This window comes from the organism of the source record quoted next, unplaced genomic scaffold (assembly GCF_019419815.1).
Source record: "Pyrus x bretschneideri cultivar Hongxiangsu unplaced genomic scaffold, Pyrus_bretschneideri_v1 Contig354, whole genome shotgun sequence".
NCBI classification, from domain to species: domain Eukaryota; kingdom Viridiplantae; phylum Streptophyta; class Magnoliopsida; order Rosales; family Rosaceae; genus Pyrus; species Pyrus x bretschneideri.
In genome coordinates this window covers 3,553-24,103 of record NW_025999673.1, presented here as the reverse complement: position 1 = coordinate 24,103, position 20,551 = coordinate 3,553, and the positions used below count along the sequence as shown (strand labels likewise).

At 39.6% G+C, this 20,551-nt stretch overlaps 1 protein-coding gene and 1 non-coding gene across 3 annotated transcripts; both read right to left on the bottom strand.

Moving 5' to 3' along the window:
- Positions 1-10,208: 10,208 nt before the first annotated feature.
- On the bottom strand, positions 10,209-10,280 carry TRNAP-AGG. The gene has a single exon. It is a non-coding gene; the product is annotated as a tRNA-Pro (tRNA).
- A 1,597-nt stretch (positions 10,281-11,877) lies between these two features.
- On the bottom strand, positions 11,878-18,240 carry LOC125480778. 2 transcript variants are annotated; one of them, XR_007261039.1, is made up of 10 exons: positions 15,488-18,240; positions 15,293-15,397; positions 15,019-15,171; positions 14,482-14,645; positions 14,209-14,356; positions 13,969-14,091; positions 13,753-13,840; positions 12,660-12,860; positions 12,396-12,459; positions 11,878-12,300 (listed from the first exon to the last, which is right to left on the bottom strand). XR_007261039.1 is itself a non-coding variant. In XM_048591885.1 (8 exons), exons 1-8 carry the CDS (start codon positions 17,900-17,902, stop codon positions 12,694-12,696), a joined length of 3,363 nt encoding a protein of 1,120 aa, XP_048447842.1. In that variant the 5' UTR covers positions 17,903-18,240; the 3' UTR covers positions 12,520-12,693. The 2 variants fall into 2 exon arrangements, 1 of the variants encoding a protein (XP_048447842.1); XM_048591885.1 differs by lacking the exons at positions 11,878-12,300; positions 12,396-12,459 and having other exon boundaries at positions 12,520-12,860.
- Positions 18,241-20,551: the final 2,311 nt, after the last annotated feature.

Genomic DNA, 20,551 nt, shown 5'->3' with positions numbered 1-20,551 from the left:
TGATGCGGGAATTATACGCATACAAATTAAACCCTCTTTTTGTCAATTGTAGTATAGGTGCAAGTAGGGATCGTTCTGGACCGGGGATTAGGAGGGATTGCAAATCTCTTGGAAACTGACTTAAAAACGTAAAAACGTAATATAAAACACTAAACTAGACTCAAAGAATACAAAATTAAAGTTTAAAACACTAAAACAAATCAAAAGACTCAAAATGCTTTTAAAAACACAAACTAAAATGCTATACTAAACTCGAAGAATTCAAAACTAAAAATAAGAAAGATTAAGACTAAGACTTAAACGAAATATGGGGGGATTGATTTTGGACGAATTTAAACTAAAATGGATAGATTGTAAAGAAAACAAATTGTAAATATGAAATTGACGGAAATGAATGGATGGTATGGCTAGCTAAGGGGTTCATCTCCATACATGTTACACTTGCATAATAAAATGATTTCCAATTGCATTTCAATAAACCATGAATTCTCAACACCCCGGGTCAATTAGGTCCGCTTAAATTAACCGTCAAGTTTTCCTTAAGTTAATGAATTGGATGGGTTAGCGCAACGCAATTCACAACATTCTCCAAAAGTCCTTTACGTGAAAAGCACAATAAAGATACAATCAAAGATCATTAAGCATCATGAAAACTTTAAGTGTTGACGAGGCATTCGTTACTATGGAATATGCATGAAACTTATGCCAAGAATTCATTTAACGCGATTGTTTATAAGCAACCTCCACTACTTGTGAATATAAGTTCGTAACTATTAGGTGAAACTCACTTATATTCTAGCGTCATATTCATGCATGAAAATTAAGTGTACACTCTCAATAAACATACATAAATAAGTTATCAATCAAACGGTTAAACAAATTGAACCACAACTTATGAAACGCAATTAGAAGTAATCAAATCAAAATGCAAGCATAAACATATATTTCGAATCACCCCCTAGCTAAAGGGGGTTTAGTTTATTATAACTTTGAAATCAAAGAAACACCTAAACATTCCAACAACTCAAACTTGAATTGTATGAACGTTTAGGCACTCTTCTCTTCCATTCCTCATACGTACAAACAAAGAGAATTGAATTTAAACATTGAAATCAAAGAAACACCTAAACATTCCAACAACTCAAACTTGAATTGTATGAACGTTTAGGCACTCTTCTCTTCCTCGTTGTTGTAGCACAAGGTCTAAGGATAGTTTGATGGTGTGAATGGTTTGGGGAATGATTGAAATGGAATGGGGAATTATGGAAATAGGTGAGGAGTGGTGGAGAAAATGGTGCAGAAAATGGAGAGAAACTCACGGCTAGAGAAGGAATGGAGTGTTTGTGTTGTGGTATCTACAATGGAATGAGATGATGAATGCATGTGAGTTAAAGAGGGAGAATGTGGTGAAATGATGAAGTAGGAAGGTGGAAATGCATGTGAGATGTTTGGAAAGGAAATGGGAACCCACGGCAATGAATTTGTTTTGTTGATGTGTGAATGCATGTGACTTGTTTGTGGAATAAAGAATGAATGGTGGAAATGTGAGTGAATGATGTGCATGTGTGAGAATGCATGTGGAATTAAGAGGAGTATGGAAGTGAAATAAATGAATGATATGTTAAGTGATAAGTGAATGATATGTGGTGAGTGATAAGTGTATGATATGTTGAGTGATATGTTGAGTGGTAAGTGAATGATAAGATAAGTGATAAGTGAATGATATGTTGAGTGATAAGATAAGTGGTTATTGATATGTAGATGAATGAATGATATGATAAGTAATAAATATATGATATGTGGTGATGATAAGATAAGTGTATGATATGATAAGTGGTGAATGAAGGAGTGGAATGTTGGAATGTTATGCACGACTAAGGATATAGGAAACGTTTAAATATCCTAAAACTAAAGGGAACAAGGTTCCAACACTTTGGTCTTCAATTAGGTTTTCAATTTCGTCCAACACTTTGGCTCCAAGCATAAGCTTTCCATCCTTAGCCCAAAAGTGCTCCAAAAGTCTCCAAAATGCATCTTTTTGCTCCTTTAGCCCTTTCGACCTACAAACACACGAAAATAGCTTAAAGTACTAAAATAACTAAAGAAACATAACGTAAATGCACGAGAACAAGCCATTTAAGTCGCATGAATATGCTCCTATCAATGTACCCATATATATTATTAAGGTAAAATCGGATAAATGGTTCATGTGGTTATACAGTATTCGGAAGATAGTCATTGTGGTAAAAAAAAATCGGATTTAAGCCCTTGTGGTGAAGCATGTTAGGATTTATGCCCCAAAATTAGAAGTTTGGTTTTTCCTCTGTTAGTGTGAGGCTAAAACAGTCATTTCATTAATCAGCTCAGTGGTCATAAATAAAACCCTTATTCATACACTTTCCCAATTCTGAAGCAAAGAATTCACAAATAAATTTTTTCGATTGAAATCAGAACAGTTTGGTTCATGTATGAATAGTTACATCAAAGACTAAGAGAAGATTGAATGGAGATGTTGCACCAAAGTATTTAGGTATTGTTGCAATCTTGATAACCTACAACACCCAAAAAGGGAAAAAAATTTAAGTGACCAAAATTTTAAAAACCCAGATGGACAACATCTTCGTAGACTGGGAAATGGTGGTATGTGAAGAACATATTCGTGGGTGGTTTGTGAAGAACATCTTCGTGGGCTGGGAAATAGTGGTTCAGAAACCTTAATTGGTTAGAGGAGATGTCTATGGGTTAGGGCAGAGAGAGTGGAAGGACTAGCTTACATAGCTTCCATTTGAGCTGGGGAATCAAATTAACCATTGGGAAGATGAAAGTATTGCGTTTGGTTCTGGTTCTGGTTATGGGTTCAGCAGGTTGCAGAGATAGAAGGAAGAAATGAAGAGAGAAGAGAGAGAGAGAGAGAGAGAGAGAGAGAGAGAGAGAGAGAGAGAGAGAAAGGTTATGTGTTTGGTTCTGGTTCTAAAATGACAATTTTAGCCTCATATGTGAAGGTTAGGTGCATGCTAGTAACAGAAAAACGACAAAAATTTTAGTTTTGGGCATAAAGCCTAATAGACTTCACCACAAGGGTTTAAATCCAACTTTTTTTAGAACAGGGGCTATCTTCTGAATACCATATAACCACAGGGACCATTTATCCGAATTGGCCATATTATTAATGGTACTTTTTTTTTTTTTTTGATAAATGCAACAGAATGTATTGATAAGGAAAATGCGGATTACAACAAAAGGAACAATCAGGGCTCCAATGAACAGTCTTCAAATAATACATCTAAAATGAAATCTGGAGGTTCTTCAAACTAAAGACTGGTACTGGACGCGAGGCTGAAGTGGGCAAATCGGTGGGCAACTTCGTTTGCTTGGCATCTAATATGGATAAAACTAACTCCAGTGACCCTTAGCAATCTCTCTAGAGTCCTCGACAATAAGACCAATCGGGGAGAGGTCCAGTGAGGAAGTGCAAAGAACTTGGGTGATCTGGAGCGAATCGCTCTCAATAATAATATTTTGATAGCACCTAGAAGACGCCAAAGCTAGGCCCTCCCTAACCGCGAAAGCTTCAACAAAGAGAGGATAGGGCACATAAGGAGAGGACTTTGAAAAACCTGCCAAAAAATTGCTTGTCGAGTCGCATATGACCGCCCCCATACCTCCAATAAGGCGATAAGCATCCCAAGCACCATCTATATTCAACTTCAGCTAGCCAGACCAGAGTTTGGCCCATCTGGCCCCCATGGAGACCAAATAGCATAAGATAACATCAAGATTATATCAAACATGTGTTTGTCCAGGATCGGCATAAGAGACAACATTTACTCGCCGACTGAGCGGAAGCAGTTGCTATTGGGAAGACGGCCCAAGATTAAGAAACTCCACACGCAGGCGGCAAAATGGCAGTCCAAGAAGATATGGATGCCAGCTTCACCCTCGCTGCTGCAGAACACGCACCGCGAATCAGAGGTAATGCGGCGTTTAACTAAGTTGACCTTGGACGGAATGATATCCATACATAGGCGCCACGCATTCATTCGAACTTTCAAAGGGACTTTAGCTTCCCAGACCTTCTTCTAGAGTGAAGAAAATTACAGCTCCCCCGAAAAAAAGGCACGGTTTACCCGCCCCGTAGTCAAGTTGAGTGCGACATGGTAGGCACTCTTAACCGAGAATAATCTTTTCCTGTCAAAATGCCAAATAAGCCTATCCTTCGAAAAGCAATGACTAATGGGGAGTAAGAGGATGAGGTTAGCCTCAAACTCTAAGAATAGACTCATTATGACATCGAATCTCTAACATTTCTTTTCTGCATCGATGAGGTCACTAACATTTCCTTTCCGCATCGAAAGGACGATGGAAAAGGCAGCCATCTATCCTCCCAGATTTTGACCCTAGTGCCAGAGCTAATTCTCCATCTCAAGCCTTTGTTAACCACCTCACGGCTTGAGCAGAGACTTCTCCAAACAAATGAGTCGCCAGGTTTGACCGATGCTTCAGGAAAGGTGGAGAAAGGAAAGTACTTAGCGCGAAAGACTTGGGTCACCAAAAAGTTAGGCTCTGTTTGGAGCTTTCAAGCTTGTTTGGCCAGCAAGCCAAGATTGAAAGCATGGCCAGCAAGCCAAGATTGAAAGCATAGAGGCTCCTAAATCCAAGGTCTCCCTCGCTCTTTGGAAAGCAGAGCCTGTTCCAAGCTAGCCAATGGATCTTTTTACCCTCCTCAGAGCCACTCCACCAGAAGCAGACGACCAACCGATTTAACTCGTAACAGAAATATTTTGGCAAAAGGAAACAGCTCATAGCATGGAGAGGGATAGCTTGCGCAACCACTTTGATGAGGATCTCATGTCCCGCCGAGCTTAAAAGCTTCCATTTCTAATTCTGAAGCCTCTTCAAGAGACGTTCCTTGATAAAATTGAAGCATTGACCTCTATTCCTTCCCATGATCGTTGGAAGTCCCAGGTATTTGTTATGGTGCGCGACTTAAGTCATCCCCATATAGAAGACCAAAGCATCCTATATGTTTCGCTTCACATTTCAACTAAAAGAAACTTCACTCTTATACAGGTTGATCATTTGGCCTCAGACTAGTTCATACTGATGGAGGATAAGCTTTATTTGGTTGCATACGTTAATGGTTGCTCTCGCAAAAAGGAAACTATCGTTCCCAAATAACAGATGGTTGATATGGAGGCACCAGAGAACATCGAAATGTCTTCGATGAGGCCATCACGTTCCTTTTTTGCAATTAGCATCAAGAAACCTTCGCCACAAAGGAGAAAAAGGTAAGGTGATAGTGGGTCTCCCTGTCGTAAACCCCTCGACGGGTGAAGGTACCCCCTTGGCACACCATTGACTAAAAACGTATATAAATCTGTCGAGACGCATGTAATAATCAACTCAGTCCATTCTCTGCAAAAGCTGAGCCTCAGCAAGACGTTTCTTAGGTGTTCCCATTTGATTTGATCATAAGCCTTGCTCATGTCGAGTTTCAATGATAAAAACCCTTTTTTTCCCCTGCGCCTCTTAAACATAATTTGAGACAACTCCGTAGCAAGCATAGTATTGTCTGAGATTTGACAGTCTGGAATGAAGGTGCTTTGTTGATGAGAGATGATATGCTAAAGAATTGGCTTGAGGCAATTTTGTAAAGGATGTTACAAAGGCTTATGGGCCGGAGTTGGGACATGTCATCCGGGGTCTTGACCTTGGGAATGAGGGTGATGTAAGTGAAGTTTACCTTCTTTAAGAGGTTGCCCAAATTAAGAAATGAAAGGATTGCTGCTGATACATCTTCACCCACAATGCTCTAAAACTTTTGGAAGAATAAGGGAGGGAGACCATCGGTACCAGGGGATGTTGAAGGTTGCATCTAGAATACATCCCTTTTAATCTCTTCTACATCAAATCCCCACCTCAATGAGGCATTCATGTCCTCAGTCACCTGCCTATCGATCGCATCCAAAATTTCCCTATTAGCTGAAGGGTGAGTGGATGAGAAGATCTTTGAAAAATAGTCAGTCACAACCCTTTCAATACTTGCTTCTTCTTCATACCATTCACCGCCGTGTCCTTTCAGTTCGGCTATTCGGTTCTTTCTCGGCGAGCCGATGCCCTTCTGTGGAAAAAGTTTGTGTTACAGTCTCCATCTCTCATCCAGCTTGTCTTAGACCGTTGTCTCCAATAGGTTTCCTCTTGGCCTAGGATGGAGTCAAGTTGCTGGGCCAATACCTGTCTTTCTTCAAGGGAAAAGACCGAGAGAGGTTGACCATCAATGGATCAGAGTTTTGATCGAACCTAGGATATTTCAATTTTCTGAGCTTTGAAGGTTGTCCGATGCCAAGCAAGGAAGGCCATTCGAGTGGCTTTAATCTTCTCCACCACTTGAAACATGGGGTATCTGGTTGTTCTGTGAGCCTAAGTCGAGCGGATTACATCCGAACAATCCGGGTGGTGAGTCCAGAACTCCTCAAAACGGAAGGAATGCAGTTGGAAGGAGCAAGGGCTCACTCGATTTTTAGTGGAGAGATCAATTAGAACATGATCCGAATTGTAGGGATCTAGGTGACGGACCACAAAGTTTGGAAAGAGATCCTTCCACTAATCTGTGGCCAGAAAACGGTCTAGTCTTTCACCCATGTAAACGAGTTTCCAAGAAATCCTAGATCCCAGAGCTTGCAATCACACACCGCCTCATGAAACTCTAACATTTAGTTGATGGGGCGAGTGGTGCCACCCATCTTCTCGCCCGAGTGAAGGAGTTCGTTAAAGTCTCCACCTACCACCCACGGGATGGAAGTTGCGGATGAAATTTGGCATATGAGGTTCCAAGACTGACTTTTGTTTGCTTGGCTAGGACTACCATATAACCTTAAGAATTTCCAGTGATCTGGATCCCTAATTCCTCCTATTTCAGCATCAATGTGTGACCAGGAGCTAAAGAAGACACGGATATTGCACTCCTCTTTCCAGATTAAATAGAGACCGCCAGATTGGCCCAAAGCATCGACACCAATTCAACAACAAAGAATGTACCCATGTAAGTATGATTTCATAAATAACAATAACTTAAAGCCTCCAGCTGACCCTTCTCCAAGCTGGATATCTAAAAAGCCCAAGGTCAATGTTAGCCAGGTCCTTCGACTGTCTAACTCCAAGGGTCGTTCAATTATGTCCAAGTCTAAAGGAAAAAAGAGAGAAGGTCGGCGATGGAAGAGAAGTTCCTCGACAATGATTAGTGACCTAAGCGAAGGTTCTCCCTTAGAGGTGATCATCAACCCTTCTAAGGAGTTCGAGGATGTGGTTAAGGCTGGGCTTCTAGGCAAATCCATGAGGCAAGTAAGAGCAAATCTCAATCGGTGGCGGCGAGCGTGCCTTGTCCCCGCCGAAAGCCATGAATCTTCTAATTTGGAATTGTCGGGGGCTTGGGAACCCCCGACAAGTTTAAGTGCTACAAAATTTGGTGCGGCTGGAAGATCCCACCTTGGTGTTCCTTTATGAAACCAAGAGTTATGCTAACTTGCTACAATTCCTCAAAATCCAACTTGGGTTCGATGAGCTTTTTCTTTAATTTGGTGCTCTACCCCCAATACTAAATGCAGATTCTAATGCAACAGTTGAAATGGAAATTGTTAACGCATCTTGTGCTAACTGAGAAAGTATTGGATAATGAAAGTGCTCTATTACCAGTTTCTTACAATCTTTACATTGAGCATGACTTTTACCATCTTCAAAAATAGTAGTCAATTTGTTGAAAGTTTTCCAAATAGGAGACCTAAGTGTTCGCTTACCTGATTTGATCACTCTAGCCTTTTTCTTTGCCGGACTTGGATTTGTATCTTTTGTATTTTCACTTCCATGATCAGGTTGTATTCCCATTGTAACTTCCACTGACCCTCCATCACTAAGGTTCATAAAATCTTGCTCTACAGCATCCATTGCTTCAAGAAAGAAAAACAAAACTGTAAAATCTTGCTCATACCAATTTCATACCATATCCATTTCAAATTCACATATCCATTTCAATTTCAATTTCACATATCCATTTCAATTTCAATTTCACCTATCTATATCCATTTCAAATTCACATATCCAATTCAATTTCAAAATCCAATTCACATGTCCACAAATCACAATCCAATTCAAATTTACTTTCAAATTCACAATTCAATTAAAAATACCTTGCACTTGCAAGTTGCAACCTTGCTTGTTCCAAATCTCCAAATCTGGAAAACAAATATAGACCCCACTTATTAACTTCAAGTAAATAGACCCCAAATGAAACATAGATACAAATGAACTCGCGACATTCACAATAAAAAAAAAGGACCTGCCTACCAATTGCCAATACTTGGTACAAATAATTCCATATAAATAATTAAGACATTGCATCTACTACAGCAAAACAAAAATAGGTGAGGCATCACTACTCTGTCGTTGCCTGCCTACAGGCCACAGTCCCTTGATAACATATCCCCAATACACACACACACACACACACACACACACACATATACACACATATGACATTAAGTAATGAATCTGACCTTACGGCTTACAATACGACTAAATGGCATGACATAATAAAGTTAATTTACATAACTACATATATACTCCCAAATTCCAATGCTTGATTCTATTTCTGCCTTGTCCCTTTGTGATTTTCAAGCTTGCGAAGCCAATGCGAAGCACACTTGCTCAATCGTTGGGTTTTTTGAATATTTGCAAACATGCCCCAACCCAGAAACTCCAGAATCTCCAAAATCAGAAAACCCCAAAAGCCCCAAACCCAGAAAATCCTCAGCCATTAGTTTTAATTTTAACCCAAAAATACAAAATTCATACCTTTAGCGCGTGCTTGCCTAGGTGTGGTTTTCTTATGGCTACCGGAGTCGAGTTGAAGGAAGTGAACAGAGGAGGATACGAGAGAGATGCGAATTAAGGAGACGACGCTGGAGTAAGTCTGGATTGGAGAGATCAAAATGAATGAGAGAGAAGAGAAAGATAGCCTCCAACCTAATGCACAATGGACGGCTGAGATTAAATCTCAGCTGATCCAATGGTCAACAATTTTTTTAATTTAATTTAATATATATATATATAATTATTATAGTTTTTAAGGGTATAAAATTGTTAAATTAATATATATATAATTATTATAGTATTTTTTTTAGGGTTATAAAATTATAAAATTAACATTTTGCTTATCGTGTATTGTGTTACGTGTATACCCGAATCAACCCGTTATCTTAACAGGTGTTTATTGGGTTACCCGATAACGACCCCATTCATTATCGTGTCAACCCGAACACCTGTTAATTTTGTATCGTGTCGTGTTAGGAATTATCAAGCATACTTACAGTGTATTTATCTAAATTATGTGGAACACATTGTTCTAACCAATTTAATTAAACTCAAATATGTTGGTGCCTACTTATTGATTAAACATTGGATACTTTCCTTAGGCGACATTAATCATATTTACGTTTCCCATAGGCACACGTACATATCACCTGGCCAGCATATAAATTTCGGAAACTTCACATAAAATTTAGAGCTTTGTATAATACAAATGATGTCACAGGGGTTGACAAATTAGGATGCGAAGGTGGGCTCGCATAACATAATATCAAATCAAATGTATTTCAATAATCTAACAAATTGAGACATAAAATATTGATTAACCTTGACAAATGCCTGTAAACTATAAATTATTGAAGCTGTTGTTATCTGAGAGTCCTCCATGCACTTTATGTAAAGTAACGCGCTAAGACGCTACAAATGGAAGCAGTTGCTGAGCTCATTATACTCAAGTCTCTCTGCCCCATTCTTCAAAGTCATCAACATTTGTCAAACTGTCGTTGTGTTGTGTTTTTTTTTTCTTCATTTCAAATTTGACAACAAAAAACCTAACAAGTTTTTCAATTAGTAGTCTTTTCAGCACCCAAAGTATTTTTTGGATATCCACCCTATTTGGTACCAAGGAGTTTTTGCGTATTGTCTTGTAGGCCAACCTACACTCGTTAGGGTTAGGTTCAACAATATTTGCTCTCTACTTTTACAAAGGGTGAAGCAGGAAGAATCGAAGTTAGGATCTTAACCAACTGAAGTACAAACTTCTGACCTTTTTGCTTTTATATTTTGGCTATTACATAAGTCCTTTGTAGTCTTCTCTGGTTAGCAGAAACGAGGGAACAAAAAGGATATGGGGATTCCGAGAATTGAACTCGGGACCTTTCGCTCCCTAAGCGAGCATCCTACCACTGGACTAAATCCCCTGTGCTATCTGTACAAGTAGTGCAAAAAGTTTAAAATAGATAGGACGCGGTCCTCCATTTTTGGCAATTAGCTATCACCGCTGCAGTGAGCTATAGTCCAAAACTTATCAGCACAAACCAGTGGTAGCAGTTCATTTCGTTACTGAGTTACTGTAATGCCATTTACTCGCTGCATTGTTGTCTGATTTTTGAACTTGTGTTATTAACCGTTGAGATTTCAGCATCCTAGCTCTTGCTTTTGTACTGGTTTTGTAACAGATGTTAACAAACATGCATGCGCATGCACTTGCATGAAGTTAACTACGTGCGAACTTTGACTTTGAAAACAGAAGGTCATTGGCGTGTATTAGGTACATGGCAACAGTTGATGGTGTCACAGAATTTGACCTCAAACATTTTGTATGTAAGAGAGAAAAAAGAAAAGAGAGTTGGTAATGCCAAGCCAATTTGATCCATAACTTAGACTTGATGATATATATAGTAGTTTAATCATTAGCCAGAACCAATATCAATGTCATTTCTTAAACACGAATATAAACAAAATTTTAATAGTCCAAGGTCAACCAGGTTCTTATGCTCTCTTAGTTTATTTCCTACAAAAATTTATGTATGCATGTTTTGCATTGCTTGGTAAAGGTTGTAGATATCTTTTAGAAGTTAGATTGGCGGCTTAAATATCTATCGGGAAACTTGGTGGTGAATTGATAATACGTATAGCAAGTACCAAACCAAACGATAACACCTCTGATGACTCTTTCGCAATCAAGATAGTGTCTCAGTGGTGTTACTGGCCTAGTAAATGTTTGTCACCTTCTCAAATTCGAAATACATTCTGTGCTCAGTAAATGCTCCAAAATGATGACAGGATGTGGTCCACCATTCTTGGCAATTAGCAGCAGTAAGCTACAATCCAATAGGTATCCAATAGGTTTGCAAGCAGAAACTAATTTCGTGTACTAACTCCGTTATGTGTACAATAATTCCAATCAATCAACAAAAACCATGGAATTGTGGTCGTTGATAATGCAGAACCAAAGTGGAATCAGTTTCAATCCTAGTGTTTCCAGTCATCAACCCACTCCACACGAACTGCCTCAATAAAAGCTAAAATTTCCACTACCACCGAACTCAGAAATTAAGAACAAGCGGCAGAAGCGCCAAGGACTTGGCCCTCATTGGTACGGAAAATCCCTCCAAAACCCGCACACCCATTAGAACAAGAACCATCTATATTCACCTTAATCCACCCCAATTGCCGAGGATGCCAGTGAACAGGAATAAAAGAAGGGGCCGAAGCCAAGAGCAGCGAAATACCTAGCAACGAAAAAAATGGGCAAAGAAGAAGAAGAGTGCCCCGGCTAGAAACACATGAACATTGAAGACGATTCCCGAAAAATGATCCATAAACGAAAGCATACTCCAAAGAAGCCCGACAACCCTTGAAACGAGCCCCAAATGAGAGTACAAAGTAACATGGTCCAAAGCTTACGAGTTGAACCACTGATGTGATAAGCTGTAGATGACCCACTTGGGACTCGTCCATGCTGACGATTTGCAATTGACTTTGCCAACAGTATTAATAGAAACGTAAACAAAAGAATAGAACGCGCAAGTTTATTCATATTTTCCATCGGAATTTCACAATGAGCTCCAAATATTTTCCGATCAACTTAGATTCCCGCCGCTGTACCGGGTACAAATCCGTTCAATATCCAAGTAATTTTTTACATCTGTGTTTTATTTCTAGGTAGAATAAATACTGCAGCAAGACTTAACACTGTAAAGAGGTTCTCACAGATAATCATACGCTTTTTACATTCGTACAGAAGTCGGACATATAAACAGATGTCCCTAGCTGTAACATCTATCTTGCATACTAAGCAGAGGCCCCGAAAACGAATAACAAGAGCGGTTCAACCTTGTAAAACACGGTAATGTCTATACACATCCTTCGGAAGCGACCTTGGTTCAGCTTTGATAGCGGTACCGCCATTCCAATCTAAACCAAACTAGCTTCAACCTGTACCAAAGAGCCATAAGTAACTGCATTACTACGGAGAGTGACAAGAGTAAACGTATACTAACACGAAAAAATATGTAAATAGATGGACTCACGTTCTGATCGTGCCATCATGGCTCCGCTCCGTGTATGATGAAAGCATTTTCCGGGTAAAAGCCACTGCAAAGCGCACATCCAGCACTTCTCAAAGAAAATTACCATTTCAAAGCAGCATATATTAGGTTGCTTAAATATGAACCAAGGCATAATAATAATACACTATTAGCCTTAATATAATTTGGAAACCAGTGCTGGCCTTAAACCGCAAAATCTATGCTTAAAATTTATTTTCCTCTTCGGCTAAGTCGTGGCTAACATACAATGCAAGAAGTGAATCAACTGCATCCAGATGAATTATTTCACATTCATTGCAGCAGCCATATTCCTTAGCTTCTGAGAGATTTCAGAAAACGATGGCCTCTGTGAAGGCTCAGGAGCCCAACAACTTTCCATCAAAGACTTCCATTCTGGATCGCACCACGTGGGAATTTGAGGACGCAGAGTGTTGTTCACTATACCTCCTGCAAGCAAAACAAAAGAATAGATTGCAGATCAGAACTATACCGTAGTATCCTTGACTGGTATCATTCAATTGTGGATGTTGTATGGGTATTTAATACCTAGAAAATGGGCTCATTAAAAAGCATGCAAACAATTCATGTAAAATCCAAGCATGCCAACCCAACGGGCATGTGTAAGAGATGACTGCCGTAGGTGCTCAGTCATGGACTGACACAGGGATAAGACAGCACCGGTAATTGCAATGAAAGGTGACTGTTGCCAAATAATGCAAAATTACTGATACCAAAGGAAAAGGATACTTTCTTTTTCTTCCTAGCAAATATCTACACGTTAACAATTCCTAAGAGAATCAAAACGATGAGAAAAATACAGTGGACAATTCGAACAAAACATGAAAGTTACAATTCGAATTGCAAAGCAGATAGTTGACAAATAAGGTTAAAGTGTCAAATCAGCAGAAAATATGTTATAATTGCCAAATGTTAGAAAATAGTCTTAAAGCTAGGGGGTTTCCTTAAGAACTTGCTCAAGTTCTACTATTTTCACATGAGCAACGACTGAAAAGAAAACAGACAGCAAGCAACTTTGTTTTGTCAATTGTCCAGTACTAGTATATATAAAGTGAAGTTAGATCTTACATAGATTTTACATGACAGAACCAGACAATTTCAGCTAGAAGACAAATGGAATTGAAATGCGATTGCATATAAGCTCGCATCAAATACATAATGTACGCATCCACGATTACAAGTACATTCGCAGAGATTGGTGTTGTATTACTAAATCAATAATGAGAATGACCCAGAGATAACATTTTGAACAAAAATGGAAGGAATATATTACGAAAAAAAAATTAAACAGAATATATGCCTACAAAACATTGGTTCTTACCAATTATAGAAGCACAATGCATATCTCTATATGGTTCATCTCCCGTAAGCAGTTCCCACATAACAATTCCAAATGAGTACACATCAATCTACAAAATTGAAAATAACACGAGACTATGAGAGTTAAAGGCTGAGAAAACTAGTGACACTTCCAAGAGTTATCACTCACGAGAGACATAAACTTCAATATATGTTCCAAGGCTAAATTCACTATTACCTTCTCTGTTACCATGTTACTTTTCCCACTAAGAAGCTCAGGTGCCATCCAGGGCAAAGTTCCACGAACACCTCCAGACACTAAAGTCTGTTGTTTTACTTTGGATAATCCCAAATCACCAATCTAAAGAAACGTACACACATCAATATGAGTCCCAAAAAGAAAGCACACTAAGATAAAGTGAGCTGGAAAGTAAGAATGGAAAGGAGGTGGAAGAATTTGATATTTAAATCATCCAACCTTACATACAGGCCGTTGTGGATCTCTCATATTTACTAATAGATTTTCACACTTTAAATCAAAATGCACAATATTTTTTCCATGCAGATACTCCATCCCAAATGCAGCATCCATAGCTATGATCAATCTTTTACGACGATCAATTGTTCTGATCAATGGCATAAATAGATTCATCACATACTAGCAAAGAATAAGAGAGCCCTAATATAGAAACTGAGAAGAAAACAATAGTGCAAATTAGAAATATTCCTTCCCAGACAACTAACTAATTACCGGTCTTTTTTCTGCAAAAACTGTTTCAAAGAACCATTAACCATGAATTCGGTCACGGTTGCTAAAGATCCATCAGGGCCATCGCGCACAATACCATACATGGAAACAACATTTGGGTGATGCAATGAACTCAGTATTAAAGCCTCCTTCCAGAAATCCGCAATCTGAGAAGACAAGAAAGAAGAAGTCAGTACCACACCCATAGATGAAAATATGAAGAACATACAATTTTTAGAGGAAGAATAATGTCTCCCTCTCGACAACATCATTTCAGTTACTTCAGTTCAAAAAGTGAACATAATAAGATTACAGACTAAATCTCCATAATGTGAATTATATTAAATGAATGGTATAATTACGGCATCAGCTAGCACAGTCACTACTTCCATAGCAGAAATTTGCAAGAAACAAGATCACATAAAATGCCAGAACAAACAATATGTTGGGCAGACCACAAATGGGACAAACAAGAAGGTGCTACATAATAGGTTATAAGAAACTGTAATATTCTAGAAAGGAAGATTGCTCAGTTGTTACCAAACGTTCTCTTTCTGATGGTCTCCCAGCAAAACAACTGGACTTTATTCTCTTTATTGCTACATCAGACCCCTTCCACTTCCCATGAAACACAGCCCCGTAAGTCCCAGAACCTAATTCTCGGATCTCCTCTAGATCATCATTCCTTATTGTCTGTCAAAAAAATTTACAATCATACAGTTAAAAGAAAACCGCATGAAAGACCAAGAAACATGGTATAGGAAATATGAATGTAGGATTTAACAATGACACAAAGATGACTGCGAAAAGAAACCTGCAATCCCTTGGCAATAGCTTCTGCCTCGGCCTTTGTTGGCTCAATTTTGGAATTGTTTAGATTATCACTATCAGAATCCAATTCCCTGTCTCCAGGAGTGTTCTACAAAACAACACCACATTAAGATGACAAAAAAAAAAAAAAAAATACACATAATCCAATCTCATTTATAGCATTTCATATAGTTCTCACCGGTTGTTCCAAATTTTTTGCAGCTGCTTCTTTGTCTATTGAACTACTCTTCTCAGGGTCAGTACTTTCTTCAGCATTGGTTTTCACCTCCTCAGCCCCCTCTAGAGCAGCTTTTTTAACAGAAGCAATCAATTCCGGTATGAAACTCAAATTGTTAACAGAAAGCTTTGAAAGTTTACGAGTAGACTGATCCTCGTCACTTGTTTTGCCAACATTACAACTTTCTTCTGCAAGCTTAGCAAAATTCGAATTTATTGACTCAAGAGATACCACACCACCATTTTTATCACAACGATTGTTTGGATTTATAACCTCTGTTTCAGGGTTCTCCACCTTGTCCACAAGATTCACCTCATTTACTCCAGGTGAACTCTTTTCCTCCAACCTTACAACTCCGGTGCTGGGGTCCAAAGGAATAGCATAATTTATCATATCAGGTGTAGGTTGAATGCGGTCTGGAGGATATGCTTGATGATTTTCTTGACAGAGTGGGTTTGGGTTCAACTTCACAGCGTTCCCATAAGAATAGTCCGGAGGAACAGTTTTTCCTTCCAAACCTAACATTTCCTGCGAGGTGTCAACCCAAATATCTTGATTGTCTAATGCAATGGAAAACCCTGGACTATCTTCACGTCTGAGATATCCCACATTAACAGAACCATTCACTTGTGGAGCAGAAATGGATGCTTCGTAAGGGGGCGCAGCATGCATTGGGCTCTGAACATTTCTCCATACTGCCTGTCCAGGTGCATGTCCATGAGACCCCTGTCCAGGTGCATGTCCATGGGACCCCCGATAAATATTATCTCCTCCATAGGGATAAGGAAAATTTCCATAACGAACACCACGCTCTTCTACAGGAGCAATGTGTACATGGGGTGGAGCAGCCACAGATCGTTCGTGAAACACTTCATTTCCCATTTCAGGTCCAGCTGGGTGATGAACATAATTGGAAGTGACATGATGGTCATCCACCGTATTAGGACCAAGAGGCAAATTTATGTGACCATCTACAATGTAAGGATCATTCAATTTCCCAGCTCCAGAAGCATGTGGTCGTGCTTCCTCAGTCCGGCAATTCAAATGAGGATGTGGAGTCCAGCCTCTTTCATGATTTGGAGTCTCACTAAAACGATGAGGACCAGTATTCTGTTCACTTACGTATATTTCATGGTGCAACTTTGTATCTGGATTCATCACGAAAGTCTCTCTATTTGCAGTACACTTGCCGCTTGGATTAGCAACATGTTGAAATCCATTTGCCATGACTGGTTGCTCAAAATGTGGTTGGTTTCTCTGGAAAGTCATCTGGCAGTGCTCACAAATACTGTTTCCTTCGACGGCATTGTTTCCATGAAAAATGTTACCTGGAAATCCTGACTTTTCACCACCTATTGCTCCACTTGGAAGCCATACAACATTCTCAGAATACTGTGGTTGATGTTCATATGGAGGCTGATGATTCAATGGCTGTCGTGCATATTCTTCAGGCATTCTATCTAAACATTTATCAGGTACATCTGGAAACGGCATACAGTACCGTGCAGAGGAAGGAGAGGAAGGAAACTCAGCCATTGGTCTTGGATCAAGGTGCGCATGGTGTCTGGGAGAATAGTATGCAGGACTCCAAGGAGCTTCCATTTCGTTATACCTCTGACTAATCGGTTGATGATGTTGCCCCGATCCTGCATGAGGTATCTTGAGCTGATGCAAGTTGTATTGAGCCATGGATATATCACAATTTCTCTGACTGTGAAGGCCACCCTCAAGACTCATTGGACTAAAAAATTGTTCCGCTATATGGAGATCATCAACCGGATTAATAAGAGGGGACTCGGGATATTGCTTCCTGAATTCGGAGCTATCATTTAAATTATTGAGAGCATCGACATACCTCCTCTCATTATCCCTTTCCTCACCCTCATAGTGCGATGAGCTATCTTGGTCGGGATGCGAAAACAAAAAAATCCTGAGCCTAGTGAAACCATCGCCAGATCCCAACTTATCATACTCTTCCATCATGTTAGTCACATCATCATCGTTCACAACCGAGACAAGAGCATCAAGGTCCTCATCGGGTTGCTGATACTTGAGCACTGCCGCACCTTCATAAAGCTCCCTCATCTTGTTAATCAACTCATCAAACTTGATATCTCGTGGAACACTCACAATTCGCGTCTCTCCTCCCACATAACGGAGCTTCCCATCTTGTGGGCGGGGCAATATACTCCCCGAAAAACTACACAGAAACTTAACACGCGGGTTTTCCGCGTTCGAATTGGGGGACGAAACAGCGGTGGAATTAGAACCAAAGTGAGGGGTAGCGGAAGGGCTATCCATCAAGTATACAGCCTGATGATCAATTGGGTTTTCGGAGTCAGAGTCGCTCAAGCAGGCAATTCCTTTGTTACACATAGTATTGATCACACCATATAATTTCCTTCGAGCCGACAATCACAAGCATGTTCATCAACTTCACTAAGATCCTCCATTTATTACAACTCTATCAAAACCACAGAGAACCATAATATCCCCGAACACCAATCCCGACGACGATTGAAACAATTTCACCAAAACCAAATCAAAAGAACCGAATTTCAGCCAACAACCAATCAAAATAACACAACGCAAACCTCAAAAGTTGCAAACTTTGTCGAAATTAGATCCGAATTCAACACAACCCAAATAACCAAATCAAAGAATAATCAAATAGGTACCTTTAAAATGGGGAAACCGGGCAAAATCCAGATGCCAAAACCCAATCGGAAAATGGAACCTTTGGGTTTGGGTTGCAGACAGACGCGTCTTCAGCCCTCTATGCCTTGAGTTGCGAGCCGGCGGCGATGGAGCAGAAGAGCAAAGAGAGTTGCAGAGGCGTGGGAAAGTGAGAGTGAAATTCTATGTGCAAATTGGGTGAGAAGGACGGAGGAGAAGGCGATGGCGATGGCGATGGCGATGGGGAGGAAAGGGGAGAAGATGAAGGGGAAGGGGAAGGAGAAGAGGAAGGACCGCCATAGGCGTGGAGTGGTGGCTTGGTTCGCTTGGCTCGCTTGGCTTTGGGTCGCGTGATTCCAAGATTCGATGCCTGATTGCCAGGTAGTAGCCACGTGGCACTACCAGCTATTCGCGTTCTCTGCTAGCATCTTATTTATCTCCTCAGGAATTTTGGGATATGCCTTCTTCCTTCTCAGCCTTCCATCACGTGAGATTTTTCCATTTCACATCATAAACAAAAAGATTTTTCAATTCCTTATTCCGGTTTTTTTTTTCTTTTGAGTTAACGATATCTTTATTCTAAGAATATATTAGTTGCAAACTCATTATTTTGAAACTTCGAATTTAAGACGTTTTAGTTTAGAATAATGTTAGAAAGATCAAATTTATTTAAATTAAATTTACAAATCAAATAATGTGCTTGTTGATGATTGAATTATTACTTAAGAGCATCACCAATAGAAGTCCTTATTTAGGGACTCCCACCACCATTTTTGAGTACTTATTTAAGGAGTTAAAGTGACATACCCCAACCCGGAATGTCTATTAGGATTCCAAATCGAGCTGTGCTGGTCGACACCTGGAAGGTGACGAAGCCATAAGGTGTAGTGATGTGAAAAATGTGATTAAATTTAAACCTAAAAGTGCCTAAATATAAGAATGCGCTAGTAAGCAAGAATGAACTCATTTCACATATGACGTTAAAGCATAAGTAAAGTACAATGGAGTGGGTAAGGATCTTACCCTTAGAAGTAGTCACCTATACTGATATTCGCCAAGAATCCTCGTTGATACAAACGTTTAACAGCTAAAACATGGAAGGGCACAAAAACAAGGGTAAGTGGATCTTTTCCTTTTTATAGTATATATGTATAAATGATAGTTTCCAAAATGCTAGGGAAGTTAGGTGAATACCCACTCAAGTCCTAAAAACTCAAAATCACATCAAGTATGAAATGTGCTAACTTGGTGAGTTGATCCACTATCACCCAAATACCATCATAACCAGTCCACATACGAGGTAACTTGTACACGAAATTCATGGTAATATCTTCCCATTTCCACTAGAGTACTGGAAAATTACTCGTTGAATCAGTTGGCGAAACAGTTTATTTTGAAAATTGTTAAATATCATGGTGTTCCAATGAGTATCATTTCTGATCGGGATCCCAGGTTCACTTTTAAATTTTGGGTAGCTTTCCAGGAAGCTCTCAGTTCGAGATTGCTTTACAGCACAATTTATCACCCTCAGACAGATGAACAATCTGAGAGAACTATTCAGACACGGGAAGATATGCTGAAGTCCTCAATCTTGCAGTTTGGAGACGTTTGGCATAAGCGTTTAGCTTTGATCGAGTTTGCTTATAATAATAGCTATCATTCTAACATTGGCATGTCACCTTTTGAGGCACTTTATGGAAAACCCTGTCGTACTCCTTTATGTTGGTCTGAAGTTGGCGAGAGAGTGTTAGTAGGCCCTGACATTGTGGATGAGACTACGCAGAATATTCAGGTGATTAAAGCTAACCTTAAAGCTGCCCAGGATCGACAGAAGAGTATCGCCGATAAACATGCCACTGACAAAGTATATAAAGTTGGAGATTGGGTATTTTTGAAGCTATCTTCGTGGAAAGGTGTGGTACAGTTCGGTAAGAAAGGTAAGGTAAGTTCTCGGTATATTGGACCATATCAAATAACCGAGCGAGTTGGTAAGGTTGCCTACATGCTTGAGCTACCTCTACAGTTATCAAAGGTACATGATGTTTTCCATGTGTCTATGCTTCGTCACTATGTTTCTACTCTGTCACACGTGATCCATCCTCAACCACTAGAGATTAACCCAGATTTGACTTAGCCAGTGACGATTTTGGATTGGAAAGATAAGGTTCTCCAGAATAAGATTGTTCATATGGTGAAAGTTTTATGGATGAACCATCGGTCGAGGAAGCCACCTGGGAAACTAAGGAGTGTATGCGAGACTTGTATCCACGTCTGTTTTATAGTTATTGATATGTTGATGTGTAGAAATTTCAGGGACAAAATTTTCTTAAGGGGAATAGACTGTGACGA